At 28.8% G+C, this 17058-nt stretch overlaps 1 protein-coding gene across 1 annotated transcript; it reads left to right on the top strand.

Annotated features, from left to right (window-relative positions):
• The first annotated feature begins 15232 nt into the window (after positions 1–15232).
• On the top strand, positions 15233–15537 carry LOC123293924 (protein O-mannosyl-transferase TMTC4-like). Its single transcript, XM_044874920.1, has one exon. The coding sequence runs from the start codon at positions 15235–15237 to the stop codon at positions 15535–15537; it is 303 nt and encodes a 100-aa protein (XP_044730855.1). The 5' UTR covers positions 15233–15234.
• The last annotated feature ends 1521 nt before the right edge of the window (positions 15538–17058 follow it).

Below are 17058 nucleotides of genomic sequence, written 5' to 3'. Positions count from 1 at the left end.
TAATACAATATACTCTTATATCTTTACAAGCGATTTCAAAAGTATGTATAAAATAATTAAAAACTTTTTTGATTTAATTATTTAAACAAAATTTTTTTAAACTTTTAATTGAGGTAGCGAGGCGCTTGATTACGCGAAGTTTGATCAATCACAAAAGTCATTTGCGAACATTAGGCATGTGTCGGTTAAAAATAACTTTCAAATTTGGAGCAAAAAGAAGTTTTACAAACTGTTATTAAGAAAAAAAATATTAAAATATGAAAGAATTTGTGTATGCATATATATTACATGAAAACGCTGGCTGCTTAACCCCCGAACTAAAAAAAAGGGTATTATAAGTTTGACTGCTATGTGCGTGTGTCTATCTGCCTGTGGCATCGTAGCACCTAAACGGACGAATCGACTTTGATTTTTTTGGTTTTGTTTGAAAGGTAATTTATTGTTCTTAGCTATTCAGATTTAGGGTTCGGCAAAAGCGGATTTAGGGTTGCGAAAAACTAAAAATTGGCAATGATCTTCCAAATCCGCTTAGTTTTAAGGAAAAGGTTTTGAGGAAAAAGGCAATTTAATGGATGGTGTTCTTACATATGTTTCAATTGCGAGTTTAGAGTTCCGTAGCTGAAAAATTTGTCAGGGGTTTTTTAAATTTTATAAATTTCACTTGTATGTTAAGATTTTGCTTGCATTAAGATTTCAGTACATTTGCGCAAAAATAGTTGTGTAATATTCGGATTGTATTTATTATCAGAGTTAGGCATAACACATTTTTTGAATACATTGTATATATATATATATATATATATATATATATATTCAATATTTAATAAAATATAATTAATTAAATAATGTTGTTGTATCCAATTTGTCTCTTTGTCTAATTAATATTCACCCATATTTGCTTACTGATTTACCTACCCTACCTTTTGCTAAATATAGAGATATTATCCAATTTTAATTGATTGTCTCAATATATATAATACCAAATCCTTATTTATAGAAATAACTTTTAAAATGACTTTGGAAATGTATATACAGTGTTTATTATACGATGAATTTTATTTTAATTTTTTAATTCTGGACAATAAATACATTTGTTGCGAGTCTTTCTTATTTCTGCCTGGTTTAATGTGGCTTTTAGTTGGTTTGTTTTGTTCAAAATTTTTAATACCGTTTTACCATTACTATTACTTAATAAGTGTGTCGGTTTCTTTGGGAAAATTTACGAAATATGATCTCAAATGATGATACGATGTGAGAAATAAATCGAACAACATATTTTCGCTATCATATATTCAATAATTCAACGAAGCTATCTCTACACCACTGTAAATTAGTGCATGCCAGGTTTAACGAATGCATTGGCTATCAGTGTTACTTTCCGCTGAAATTATGCTCTTTTAAGGTTCCATGAACCTACCTTAATAGGGCCCCACCTTCGCGAGCTCCACTAATGCATTCAGGTCTTTCATAATGATGATTGCATATTTTCGTGCACTCAAAAACACGGATTATAGATCTTAAAAAGACTAAATCCTAAATTTACGTGCCATTGAATACAAGCTCCATGTAATGCATAACAAATGCATTTGTTACCATGCTCCAAATGCGATAAAAATGATCTGTTGAAAAATAAACAAAGAAATATCACTACAAAATTTTCCATGGCTTAAAATTAAGACTTGTTAGAATTATGTATGCTGCTTTCGTGTGATGCAAAGCACAGGTATTATCAAGCGGGTAATTTTCCAGTATATTTTCCATGAGTAGATAATCGTTTAAAATAATTAAATTTTTAGTTTAAATTTTCGTTGAACAGTTTGTAGTATTTGGTATACACATACGTTACATAATAATAAATACACACTTTAAATTGTAATCCATGCAATCCCTTTATCATACCTTAAATGAAACTTACATTTAATATTAATATGTTCAATTGATTGTATAATATAAAATGTATATTTGATACATTTGTTATTCGTATCTAAAACTTTTGTATTATAATTAATACATTTATATATAATGTATATACATACATACAACCAAAGTAATTAATTCTGATACGTTGCAAATCAATATGTTATTAATTTAATTAATTTTGTGCGAGGGTGACATACTATTTTATTATGTAATAATAATATTTTATCATTTAATACCGGAAGGAGTTTATTCCAAGATTATTTCCAAACACAAAGTTTTTCTTTTTAGGTCAGTTTTATTTTTGTTAAAATTTTTTTTTTATTTTGTGAGTTTTAGTGAATCTGAAGTACACTAACTAATTTTTTACTAAAAAAAGAATCATCGAAATCGGGTGGCGTGATATTAAGTTATTTGTCCTCTTGTCGTGCATACTTAATGCAAATTTAAGACTTTATCTTAAGATTTAATCCATGAGAAAACTATGGTAAAAGAAAATGCAATGAGACCACACGGAAAGCACCAGCTTTCAAATAGATAAAAAATCATCAAAATCGGTTCACCCAATCGAAAGTTCTGAGGTAACACACATACAAAAAATACAGTCGAATTACATCCTCCTTTTTTGTTTGAAGTCGGTTAAAAACAGTACGGAATAGGGCTATACCCCATAATTATTGTGGATATCGCCAACCAGTATGGGCCTGACGTATTGACTCGTACGCCATAACTATTTCTAATGTAACTATTCCTTCAATGGTCAAATCAGTATGACGCACACACCGATACAGACATAGTGACATCCACAAAAAATTTCTTAAATTTTCTTTCGTCGGTAGAATGGCACGTTATCCGCAAATAATACGAGCTATCTTTTATTTTCCAAAATATCAGATCTCCAAACCAAATTTAGACCCATGAAATGGTGAGCAAAATGTGAAACAAGTAAGGGCAGGGAAATGAAGAATTTAAGGCGCAATTCTTTGGTTTTAAAGTTGCAACAAATACGACATTCATTGATTGTAAGGCGGTATGAAATTTGTCGGATCAGGTAGTATATTTAAAAATGTTAATAATATTTAAAAATTATATTAAAAAATTATTAAACTTCTCACTCGTAAAACAAAAAGTCATGCAAGTTTCTCTGTTATTTCATTAATTAGAATATTCTCACAATGATGAATCCGTTCAAAAAGATTGTCTTATTTTTTTTTATTGTGGTTACTGCAGCTTTTGTAAAAGCTACAAGCGGTATAAATAATCGATTCTATTCCAGTCTAATTTATACTGTGCTACAGAATGAAACTTTACTAATTTAAAAGCCAAAGTCAATCTGAACCAATATTTCAAATATAAATCACAAAAACAATAAATTATAAACTTTTTTGGTTGTGTAGATATTATCGAAAGTAATCAATATAATAAATGGTATTTTTATTATGGTTTCTATTTTTTAACTACAATATTATTCAGCAATCACCCTCCTAACACTACTATGTAAGGGTGTAAAATTACCCCTCTTATATTGTGTCAGTTTAATAGCATTTAATGTACATATATTACATATCATCCATATATATACCAATTCAATGGATAATCTAATCTCATTAACAATTCAGTTCATAACTATTTTTCTGTATATTAAAAATATTTAATTAAATTTTTACGGTATGAAATATGTTTGATAATATACCACTAAGCTTTCGTTGTCAATGCGTATTTCAAATGCATATTTTGTATTGATAATTTATTTTTGTAGTTGAATTCTAAAAACTGTTTAAAAAAAGATTTTCATAGCTAGGAAAAGGACGACCGTACATTTATCGGCGTACATTTGCGACTTTAAACATGTTCTCATAGAAAGTAATCTAAGCATACAAAAGCTAAGCATACTCACGAACTAGAGAATCAGTAAACAGATTCATTCTGTGAAATTAATTGTTCGTGGAAATTTTCCTTTCAGTATTAATTTTATAAAATTATGTGTCAAATAGACCCAATTTCTACAGCAAGAATTTTAGGTTTCAAAAATTTTTACAAAAAATTTATTGATCCTATATTCTCGTGAATCCCAGTCAATGGCAATTATAAGATACTTGGAACTGTCAAGAACGTTATTGACTCCTTAACGTTTTTTATAGAAACATGTTATTAAAGGCCTAATAAAAAACAATATTTTTTTAATATTTTTATGTGCTATGTAAATCTTTGGTAACATTATGATAATATAAATTTGAAAATTAAACCAAAACTTCATATAAAACTAAGACAAACATTATTTCTTTTTACATATATAAGTAATTAAGGGGATAGTTCCCTGAGTTTTCCATAGTTAGGAAAAATTAAACACACAACATTATCAACATATTATATATACAAAATTACTAGATTATTTATGTTCAAAAGCTTCTTATCTTTAAAATATCAACTGCGTATGCATATAGCACAAAGCAGAATAAGGTAAAAAATTAATACCATATTTTACGGTAACCACAAATCAGCAGGGACGTTTTATTAATATTATTGTGTAGCGTTGAATAAGGTTCTGGTTGAGTGTCAGAGAAGTGTTTTCATTTAATGTAACATTTGTGACTCCTTTCCTTTTGTATAATGTATACAGTGTGATAATTTCAAAAGTATCCACCCTTAATAACTCTTGACCTGATACGATTATTGCTTTGAGTGTCAAAATGTCGATTAAGATATGGTGGGGGAAGTTCAAAAATGGTACTTAGAGAATTTTAGGTTTCATCGCCTGAATCCCAGCTGCTCCAACTTTTAAATTTCAAATTGCTCCCCTTACCTTGTTATACCTCATTTAAAAGGGCATTAAATTATCTATTCAACCATGATAAAAAAATGAAATCGATTGATTGATTCTTAGGAGAGACTACATAGAAGATGGAAGGTTTGAATTCCATCCTCTGTGTAGTCTATCTTAAGAACCAATCGATCGATTAATTTTTTTTTTTCTACGGTTAAACAAATAATTTTATATTTTTTCAAATGAGTTATCACAAGGTAGGGGGTGATATTTGAAATTTGAAAATTGGGGAGGGTTGGGTTGAAGAGATGAAACCTAAAATTCTCTAGATATCATTTTTGAACTTCTACGTTGATATCTAAATCGACGCGTTTTCACTCAACACAATAATCGCATCAGGAGTTCTTAAGAGTGGATAACTTCAATCTTCTACGCATTTCATTTTTTTTTAATATGATTGAATAGCGAATTTGATGTTCTTTCAAACGAGGTATAACAAAGAAGGGATGCCATTGGAAATTTCAAAGTTGGGGTAGCTGAGGGTCAAGCGATGATGAAACCTAAAATTCTCTAGGTACCATTTTGGAACTTCTTCTAGATATATTAATCGACGTGTTTTCACACAAAACAATAATCACATCAGATCAAGAGTAATTAAGGGTGGACACTTTTTAAATGATCATACTGTATAGAGGTATACAGAATGTCACAAAACAACGGTTTTAGGATATAAATCTGTCAATGTGTGTAATCCACCATTAAATAAAATATTGTAAAACTAAATAAAAATGTGCTCTCCAACCTGTAGTGGATAGCCGTTAGATTAATGCCTCGGAATCCAGGGATAGTCAATGAATCTTTATAAAAACTGTTCTACTGCATTATTCAAAGTGTACTTAAAGATGTTAAAAACAAAAATTTGTGCGATATTGCCCAAGGGGTGGGAGCCACTCTTTCTTGGAGGTAGAAAAGTTAATGCAGATTAGATAAAGTTAATAAATAAAGTTAATTGTAATGCGGAAAGCATTAATTTTAGTTCCCGTGGTAAATTCGCCAGTTTTTGTACTGAATAAAACATAAAGGAAATGTTCGATAAACTTTGTTTTCATCATAATGTCAATTTTTATGCAAATGACTGGAATTTTTTTTCATTTTGTTATAGTACTTTAAAAAGTTTACGATGTTCTATTTTCAAAAAACGTCAAATTTTTCTATTATTTAACTTTAAATGCTCCGAATTTCAATCGCCAATAACTCGGAGAGTATTGACTTTCCGAAATATGTTTCAATGACCCTTTTTGCTTAGAATTCATTCCTATATCGTTTCTTGTTGTTTTTTTCAATATAAATTTTATAAACTATACGTTGTAAACTAAATATTACTTGAACATTTCATAAATCAAAATTTCTCAAAAAAGCGATAAAAATTCAAGGAGATAATCGAGCTGCTTTGCCCTCAGAGGTATAAAATCCTGTTGAAATATTTAGATATTGGGCTTATATTACAAGCGGGCGGCGAGGTTGACTTAACTCGTGTGACCTGATTGAGATGAAGTGGTTGTCTAACTACACCAAAAAAGTTGAGTTTTCTGACTTCTGTCCAGAAATAATTTTGAGGCCCCTTGTATTTTAATAAATATATTTTAAAATATCAGTCATATGTTTAAAATAATACTTAATGAAAATGCACACTACAAATATTCCAGTGATTCGTGTGCCTCCCAAGTGTATATTTTTGATACGTATTTTAATTAATATACGCATAAAAAAATATTATCCAGGGAATTACTATAATAAATTTTTTTTAGTACAATGTATTTATTTTCAAGTCCACACACTGATGAAATATTATATTATTTCATTTTCAATTTTGAGTGTTTTAAATGATAGTACTTCATTTTTGTTTTGAAAAGGAAGAGCGAATTATATACAATGAATATTATTCATTTAAAAAAATTATCAAACTGCCATATGTGTCTGACATTGTGAATTAAGAACGAGGCCAAAAAATTCGTTGAATTTACTAAAGCTGATCATTCGAGGACTAGTTATAGTAGTTGTGTACGACAAACAGGGTTCAGATATGTGATTGACTAAAGCTGAAAATTGTTATACAGGTTGTATATTACATATAAATAATCGTTATGTCAGTCAGACAGTTAAATGCGAGAACAGAGTTGGTCAGTCAGGCGTAATGTATCTACAAAAAATAAACAAGATACAGTTATGATTGCCGCCGTATTTGCATGAATTTACTAAAGCTGAAAATTGTTATTCATTTAAATACCACGACAATCATAACTGAATCTTGTTTATTATTTGTAGATACATTAGGGCTGACTGACCAACTCTGTTATAACATTTGACTGACTGACTGTCATAATTGTTATATGGAATATACAGTCTGTATAATAATTCAGCTTTAGTAAATTCATTTAAATACCCCAAAAACCATGACCGTTTCGTTATCATTTATTTGACCCCTATTCTGTCGTTCGCTTGAATGACCGCAGTATGTGTATGTACACAACTACTATTACCAACCCACAAATGATCAGCTTTAGTAAATTCAAAGAATTGTTTTGAACTTGCTCTCCCATTATTATTGGAGGTTTTGTATTTCAAATAATTTTTAATTGATTTCTAATAACTACCCAATATTTTAACAAAAAAATGATGGATATATGCAAGATATATAAACCTTGAGCTGTTATTTGTAATTTTGTAATTCTGTACTCACATAGCATATTTCGAAAACTTTTATCATATGAACAGAAATTGTCAAAATTATGAAAAATATATTTTAAATAAGCAAATTAATCTTATAGTCTTTTAGTACACGGCAAGAAATGTATGGTGTTTACCACCATGTTGGTATGGTATAGAGACAAATACTATAGTATCTCTGTTAGCATTAGTAACATTACAGTATTGAATAGCGATTCACCAGAAGTATTGTCAAATCACCAACCAGTATGGGCCTGACGCACATACTGCATTGTTTCTTCCGCCATAACTACTGCTAATGTTAATATACCCACAACAGTCAAATCAGTATGGCGTTCAGATAGATACGGAGAGAGTGATATCCCAAAAAATTTCGTTCCGTATACCCGGTACATAAATACACACATTTAGTAAAAATAATATATTCTAGGCTACAATAAATTTGAGACAAAGCAAAAATAAAAAAAGAAAACCGACCTTCAAAAAATATATGCAAAAAAAAACTATCTGATTTCAATTGATTTTACGCTGATTGTATAATTTTCTAATAGCCAAACCTGTCAACTCCTTTAATTAATATAGTAAAACACCCTTTCATGATTCTTTCCTATGGAAAAAATTTTAATATTTTTGTTTTCGACTTGTGCAAAATTGACTGAAAACAAATAATGTAATGTCTATATTCTGTTTGAAAGTTTAAATAAACCGATGAATGTTTCAAAATTAATTAATTTTTGTTTCATTTGATATCGTGATCAGTGTACATATCGAACTATTTATTTTGTTTAGATTAAAACCATACAAAATATTCAAATTATAATCTCGGATTAATTTAACTGTAACATTAAATTTATAAATTTTCCAATAATTTTGTATATTGACTATAGATCAAAGTATTCGTTTTTTTTTTTTGTAATATTAACCAATATTCATGATAAACATAAAATAATAAATTTATTGCTTTAGGCTTCTCAAAAAATAAAAAGCCAATATTATTCAAAACCGAAAACGTTTGTTGTTTATAAATACAACTAATTTTCTTTATTTCGGTTTCGACTGTTTGAAATCTATTTAAACCATTTTCAATATGTTGCACACTCCGATCTAGAATAGGTATAATAATATAGTTTATTCATCTCATTTTAGTAATTTATTTTTAAAAAAGTAATTTATTTTCGACTATCCATCAGTTTTTTATATAGATGTAGGTATTGTACGTTTAGAGGCTATTTAGAGGTTGCCATCCCTAACCGATTTTGATGAATCTGGTCTCCATTGATTCGTTTACTATCTTTATTGAATTGAAGCCTATTGATAATGATCAGGTATTTAATTTAATATTTTAAATTTGATGATTCTTAGCTGTATGTTTGCGGTTAAAAGAAATGGATTGGCTAAATTTGTTCCATTTTTACATTACAATGAAAATATAAAACACATAAAAGCATTAATTGACTATCGTTTATGTTATATAGAAAGAAACTAAGGCGTTCAACGGTTTTTATTGCAGGAACCGTTCAACGGGGTATTACAGAAAAATCGCGGATTGAAGATAGGGGTGAAAAAACACTCCTTTTGATTTTTTCCTATATATCTCGTGAATTAAGCAAGATTTCAAGAAATTTTATATAAAAGTTTTTGTAGAGAAACAGAAAAAATTTTTTTTCCTTGTGTGAAACAATAATTTTTAGATTAAAATGCAAACGAGGTATGAAATGTATAAAAAAAGCCAGGTTGAAATGGCAATATCTCGGTCAATTTTTAATAAAAATCATTTTTCAGTATATTACTTAAGAGGAAATTTAATCTACTTTCTTTTGATAGCGAATGTTCTATCTATATCTGCCCAACAACAAGATACAGACAAAATCCACTAAAAATCGAAATTTTGTTTTTTTTTCTGTTTGTTTAAACTGCTTTGGCATGAAAAAATTTTTTATAATTAAAAAAAATACTAATCCGATGTAAAATTTAATTTTCTGCCATGAAATTTGGATGATGTTGCTTAGTTAACGAGATATCTGGAAAAAATCGTAGGAGGTGCTTTTTCACCACAATTTTCATTTCGACTCTCTCAACAGAAATCCGCTGGCTTTTTTCTTTAATAACCCTCTGAACGATACCTGCAATAAAAATCTGTGAACGCCTTAGTTCCTTTCTGTCCGGTTTTTTAATACCGGATGTTACATTTCTTGCTTAACGGCTTCACGGATTTCGATGAAGTTTTGTGTATCCGCTTAAGTATATTTCTCGAATGATTTAGATTCCCAACTCGGTCGAGTTTCTAAAAAAATAGGGTTCCACACAAAAATTTTAAGCCCAAGAAATTGTGATCAAATATTTGAATAGTATTAAAGTGTTAATTAGTATTATTCAGGTATTGTGAAAATGTATTTATTAGAACTATATGCTAGGGCAGCGAGCTTGACTGTCGAAGGCTGCAGCCAGCTCCAAGACCATGCCATGTTAACCAGTGTATGGACTAAAGTTTTGTTTTATGGGCGGGCTAAACGGGACTAAACATAGTATAGCTATTAATGAATTGGAGTAGCATGTGAGCCCAGCGAGCTTCAAGAGACAGTCTAATAGTCCAAGAATCGCTGATCAATAGTTATAGTTAAAGAAATTGAAGGTAAAATAACAAATTTGGATAAGTTTATATTTTTTTACAGAATTGCTAGTTCGTAATAGTATGTTGAAAAATAAACTATAAATGTTTTACATTATGCTGAATAATTCTTTATGTGCACTCTCATCCTGTATTGCAGATTCTGAAAAACGAAAATATCGGGGTAAAAATGACCGTCGTATTTTCTTATATAAATTTTTTTTTTCTTTATCAAAATAATACAAGCACTGATATTAAACACTGTCTATATAGGGTATTTCAACAATTAATTAAATCAATTGTTCATTTTCACTTGTTTTACATCGTGATTGTATCATTCTTTTCAGGCAGCTATGAAACAACATCGCGTATGTTGACATTATATTAAAATTCATTTGCACATTACATTGTAAACGAAATTACAATTTGCATATTTTATTCTGTTAATATTCTAGCCAAAACTTGACAACAACAACATCATACGAATGAGGGGGTGTATTGATTATGTTACACGTTATCTTAAGTTTATTTCCTCAATGATGGCATACATATATTACTAATAAGAATAAAGCTAACATACAATTTTTGGTATTATTAGTATAAAGTAAAAAATTTTTGTGAGCATAGTCGTTCGTAAGTTCAATCACACGTGGTTATTATTGAAAGAACCATGATTTTTAAGCTGATAAAAGGTTTAAAATGATAAAAATCTGGTCCTATTTGAAGGAGTAAATAAATAAAAATTAATGTAAAAATTTTACACTCGATACCTAAGGAAGGTGTATCTTTAGTCAGATACTTTGAAAATATTAATTTTTCAAATGTGGCGCATCCGTTTGGCCGGTTGTCGAACAAAGTCATTTTGTGTTAAACTTTAATTTATTACTCGACTATCGCTAGAGTTATGACTTTGATCGGTACTTGTACACAGGTTCATATGTTCCGTCATAACTCCTTAACAACTCATCATAATTGACAAATGGAGTATTTGTTAAAAACTTCGTTATCATCCGCTGGTTATAAGCTTCGGGACGTCATATGAAACTGAATATGGCGCCCTCTAGTGGACATAAAGCTATGCATTAAAGAAAAAATTAATTTGATAACACCGAAAATACTTTGAATATAAATAATGTTCAAACACTAAAATCCTACTGCTATAAAACTACGCCCAAAATGTATGAAACAAGAAAATGTTCTCATAGGAAATTTTTTTAATAAATCATTGGGGGGGGGGTCGTGCTGTGGAACACTTTTTAATCATAGAGAGTCCTAGACTGTTATGCCAATTTTATTTATTGACTCAAACTTTGATTGATTCAAACTTTGAGAGCATAATTTTATTATAATATTAGCGGGGTTTTAGTTTTTGAACTTTTTATTTTCTTGTCTTAATAGAATAAAATTTACCGGGATCACAATGAGTGCCGATGCGCAAAAATTACCAATCTATCAATCATCTTGTCAACCTTAAATGCTGTGAATAAAACCTAAAAATGTACGACATCAGCTTTATACCTATAAGAAAAATTATATAACATAAACAATAATAAGAACGTTATATCGAAACATACAAGAAGTATAATAATTACATACAAGATATTTTCGTTAAGTTTTATCAAGTAAATTTTATATTAGATTTGTGTTCATACTTTTCATGAATACAAACATTGAAAACTTGCAAATAGATATGCAAATTAGATAATGTAGGTATTGGTGAAACAACATTGGATAAAATAACAAATTGGAAACAAAATTACATAATACTTAGAAAATTACATAATATTACATATACTAGCATAATATAGCTTATAGACCTACCAAAATCCGTCAGTGAGCATAGAATAATTTTCACGTGGAAAATTTTCACAGGATCCAGTTTAAAATTATGCTTCTGAATTTCATGAAAAGTTCCTGAATTTCATGAAAAACATGTAATATTTTTACTAGTTACATAGCCATCTTAAATTTCAGATGCTAACAATGCAATTTAACAAGTGAAAACAAACAATTGACTGAGTTAATTGTTGAAATACCATGTATAGACAGTGTTGAGAATGCAATCGTTTGTTTTTTGATGTCACGTAAATAAAAAAAGATATCCACTTTTAAATAGCCACACACATAAATGATATTCCCATATTAATACATACTATAAAATTTGCACTTAATTCGCGCCTTCGTGGGGGAAACAGTGATGTTAATAAAAAAATGTTTTAAACAAAAATTGTTAATTTTTTTACAAGGAACATTTTTTACATCTTAACTTTTGTTCTATCTCTAACGGCTTACAAGATGAGTCCTACGGACCCAAGATCCAATTGAACAATACTGCTCATTTACGAACTCGACCTCATTTTTTACGTCCTGAGTACGCTTTGAAAATTTCATCTTGATATCTCTTTTCAGTTTTGAGTTATCGTGTTGACAGACAGGCGGACAGACGGGCAGATAACTGGAAATGGACTAATAAGGTGATTCTATGAAATATAATACACCCATACAAAAATTTGTTTCGTAGCATCAATAGTTTTAAGCGTTACAAACTTGGCTAAACTTAACATACTATGTATATTTCATATACACATGGTATAAAAATATCCGGTACCTCATACTTAAAAAACGCGGCAAACCACCGATATGAAAAACCAAAAATTGAGTTAAACCATCCTTGGTGAGATCAACTAAGGAGTATGTAAACGAGTGGCGCCCAGAGTCAAATTTCTTGATCTGAAAGGACTGTTTTTATTTTAAAAAAAGATTGTATTTTGGAACCATATTTGAGAATATTAGTCAATAATATTACGTATTGAACCCCCAGAATTTTATAAATAGCTAATACAAAAAATATCCAATTGAAAATTGTCTATTGTAAACAAAAAGCAAGTTTTACAATTTAAATATAATTTTTCCACATCCATGCACAAATAAACAATTGAATCTGATTAAATAGAAAATTTCCATGAATACAGAAATTTCAATGTTCACAAATCACATCTATGCTTTTATCCTACAAAACAAAAACAGTTGCATAGTATACAAAACAAATATACATAAAAAACAGTATCACAGCCAATAGATAATATTAATAATGGTAACATATCGACGATATGTCATACAAACAAACACTCATGACCAAAACAAAAATCAGAAAAACTGTGATGTTGATTTTTAGAAGCCAGATCAATAACTTTCTATTCATTAAATTGTTTTGATCCTTGATAAATTATAGTAAAATTCATTTTAAATCCGAATGAAAAAAAGGATGCTCTAAGTTTGACCGCTCAATGTGTATGTGTCTGTCTTTGGCATCGTAACATCTAAACGGATAAACGGACAATTCTGAGGTAATTTCTTGTTCTTGTTCTTTAATGAAAATTACAGTTTTTAAAGTGGTAGAATTTTTTTTTTAGTGGTGCAAATTTGGAATAACATATGTAGTTTCCAATTACCTTTATATTAAAAAGACAAAAATCGATAAAGAATCCACGCTATAATTTGAAGTTTCCTCTAGTAGAAATATATCAAGCCTATGTTCCAAAGGAAGTGTATGTAGGTATGTACGTTGTTACAGCCGAATTTAAGATAACTTTTGTATCGCTTCATACAAGTCAGAAATATGTATATACGCGCATCACCTCCATCACCATTTTAAAACAGATTTTTGTTTTTTTTTTTATAAAACTCATAGGAACTCAAAAATAAAACATATTTAAAAATCAATTTATCCGAGTTTTAATAAAATGATTATCTGAAAAACACAAATAGAATGGGTGTTGAACTATGGTTACTACGTCTTGTCGAATGCCGAACACAATAATTTTGTATGGATAGGATTGATTCTCTATTGAACTTCATCAATTTCAGAAACTATCAGTCACATATATTTATACATTTTTCTAATATTTTCCAGCACCTTAAATTTTAAAAAACTTGTGAAAATTTATTTCGCGTTTCTAGATGAAAAGAATAATTTGCTACCAAAATTAAAAATAAAACGAAAAAAAATAAAAAAACGTTTCAGTTTTGAATGAATCACATAATAAATAATACATTTTGTTTTGTTTCAGATTTACATGCATGAAATCATGAAAAGTTAATACCGTCGAGAGAAAAACCTACGAAAAATTTAAAAAGTTTTTTTTTCGTCAATTTTTTATCGTTTGTTGTATGTGTTTGTATATATAAAGCTTTGTGTTTTAAAACAAAAGTGATTCAAAAAAAAAAATAAATAAATAAAACTGACTAAATATAAAAAATTATGTTCCTATCTTTATTTTTTTTAGTTTATTGTTTATAGTTTTACTGCATTAATAATCGGAGGGCATTCGATTATTATCATTTGTTTAATACTACAGATAATTGTTGTAAAACAGTTCCTTTACTATCGCCAAAGTTTCCATTGTGAAAATGCTTTTATATCGTGATTAATCGACACAATGGTGGTGTTTTATTTCATTTGAATAAAAACAAAAATTTATACACCAGAATAGCTTTAACTCTGAAATATTTACTCTCGACTAATAATAAATTTTTTAACGATTCTATAAACCTTTTATAAACGATCATAGTTCAGCTATTTTCGAAACAGTCGATTGTGATTATATCCTTGATCGGAAATCGAATACTTACGCTCGACTTTTTGTGAAATGATGCACCAAAACTAATGTTATTACTTTTAGCTAAAAGTAAGAAAGAATATTGGTTTTTATCGTTAGTGATCGATATTATTTATATAAGTAAATGGATTATTTTACCCATAGATGTTCAGATTCTTATTTAATTTTTGAAGAAACATAAGAATTTTGTGCTATAAATGATAATAATCGATTATCATAATCAATAAATATTTAAAAATTATTTAAAACCAACGAGAAAAGTAGTAAAATAATATATGTGAATACAAACTTAATAAAAAATAATAAATAAATAAAAATGTGAAAAAATTAAAAAACAAAAAATGTTGGAATATAATATTTAAAAAATTATCAATTAATATTTTATAATTGTAAAATTATTAAAATAACAACAAATATTGTTCAATACAATTAAAAAATAATCGTTAATGTTTGATTAATAATGATAAATATTATTTAAAAGAAAACATAAAATAATAGTAATAATGATTTAAGAATTATTATTGAAATTAGGTGATTAGAAAAAGAATCTAAACAAAATGAAACGTCGCAGTGGAACCGTTTTGCTATCTTCACACGATATGACTGATCATGAAAGTAATAATAACTGTCATAAATCGTCACATCACCACAATCGAAATAGTGCGGAATGTACACGTTGGCCAATGTATACTTTAGTTGGTTTTGTATCATTTGTGTGTTATGTGAATGGTTTTAGTGGTGATTTTGTGCACGATGATATACCCGCTGTTACATTAAATAAAGATGTATTAGCTGTGAATCCAATTGCACATATATTTCTCAATGATTTTTGGGGTACACCAATGGCGGATGTAAATAGTCATAAGTCATATCGTCCCCTTACAACATTAACATTTCGGTAAGTCGTTAAAATCTTTCAGATGATAATAATAATAATAATAATGTTTAACTTTTAGGTTTTGTGTTTTATATATTTGTATGTGTGGGGCTTGGTTGTCAGTAGCTTCGAGCTGGGTTTTACGACTTGTATGTGTTTTCGTATAGCCTACAAGTGCCTATATGTATATGTGTTCTTCCTGTCTCTTCTTTATTCTGCCTTTAGAATGTCGTTATAACTTTAATTAAACTATTTAATGGGTACGATTCAACTATACAATATGGTTTTTAATTCACCAATCATGTGATGTGTTACATTGAAAACGAATATGAAAAGTTTTCGTTATTAATAATGCTTTCATTAATAAACTGAAATTGAAATTAATTTCAATTTTATTACAAGTCAGCGTTTTCTTTGACAGAGTTTATTTTTTGCTTGTGTGCAGTCAGTTATTATGCTTCAGTCGGCGATCATACGGTCTTTACTAGTAGTTTATATTTTTCTATGGCCATTGCCACAGGCTTTAATTGCCTAAAATGATCTTCCCAAATCAAACTATCTACTTCTTATTTCGACAAAATCCAATTTGCATCGAAAGATGTTTTTTTATTGTAACAAGGCAACAAAGGTAAATAATTTAACTAGGAAATTTCCTATTGGTGTTGATTTTTCTAGTCTAAAGATTTGGTTTTAAATTCAACTAATGATATACTTTTCCAACTTTGATAACGAATAAAGGCTTATGAGGGGGAAAAGGGACAGTAACCAAAATAAGTTTTAGAAAAGAGACACTTGAATGTAGTCTATTGATTATGTCATATAGAAAGGAACTGCGGTGTCCTGAGTTTCTATTGCTGGAATCGTTCAATGGACTATTAAATGAGAGCGCGAAAATGAAGATAGGAGTGAAAAAACACCCCCATTGATCTAGTAAACTAAGCCAAATTTCAAAAATTTTATATAAATTTCAAAAAAAGTTTTACATCGGATAAGTATTCCTTTTTAAATTTAAAAAAAATTGAATGCCAAAATAGTTGAAATAAACAGGAAAAAAATGACAAAATTTCGATTTTTGTGTATTTTTTGCTTTTTTGTCTGTATCCTTTTTTCGGGCAGAAATAGGTCCCCATAGAAATTGCAGCAGACAAACAAAATTAGATTATTATTTCCTTTTAAATCGTAAACATTGAACGATTTCTGCTATAAAAACTCGCGAACGCTTCAGTCCCTTGTTTCTTTTTTTTTGAGACATAATCGAAAGCCTAATATAATTCGTTCTGGATACTTGAATTCAAAATAAAACGAATGCTATTCGCACCGTGCGTGAGTTTTATTGGAGGCGTTTCCATGGGAACAATACACTTTAATTAAAGAATTGTATGGATGCATATATAATTGTATGGATTGCATTTATGGCTTACATTGAAAATTCAATATTATTGTCTCGCAAATTTAAATAAATAATTATGGTAATTTACATTTGAAAAATAATATTTGTGCAATTTGATTTCTTATTTTCACAATTTTTAATACGTAAAGTTTAATT

Source organism: Chrysoperla carnea, chromosome 2 (assembly GCF_905475395.1).
Source record: "Chrysoperla carnea chromosome 2, inChrCarn1.1, whole genome shotgun sequence".
Lineage (NCBI taxonomy): Eukaryota > Metazoa > Arthropoda > Insecta > Neuroptera > Chrysopidae > Chrysoperla > Chrysoperla carnea.
Note: the sequence above shows the minus strand (reverse complement) of the source record. Positions and strands in the feature narration are given on the sequence as shown.

Excerpts from the sequence above, each read along its gene's own strand:
- LOC123293924 (XM_044874920.1), top strand. The coding sequence starts at position 15,235 with ATGACTGATCATGAAAGTAATAATAACTGTCATAAATCGTCACATCAC.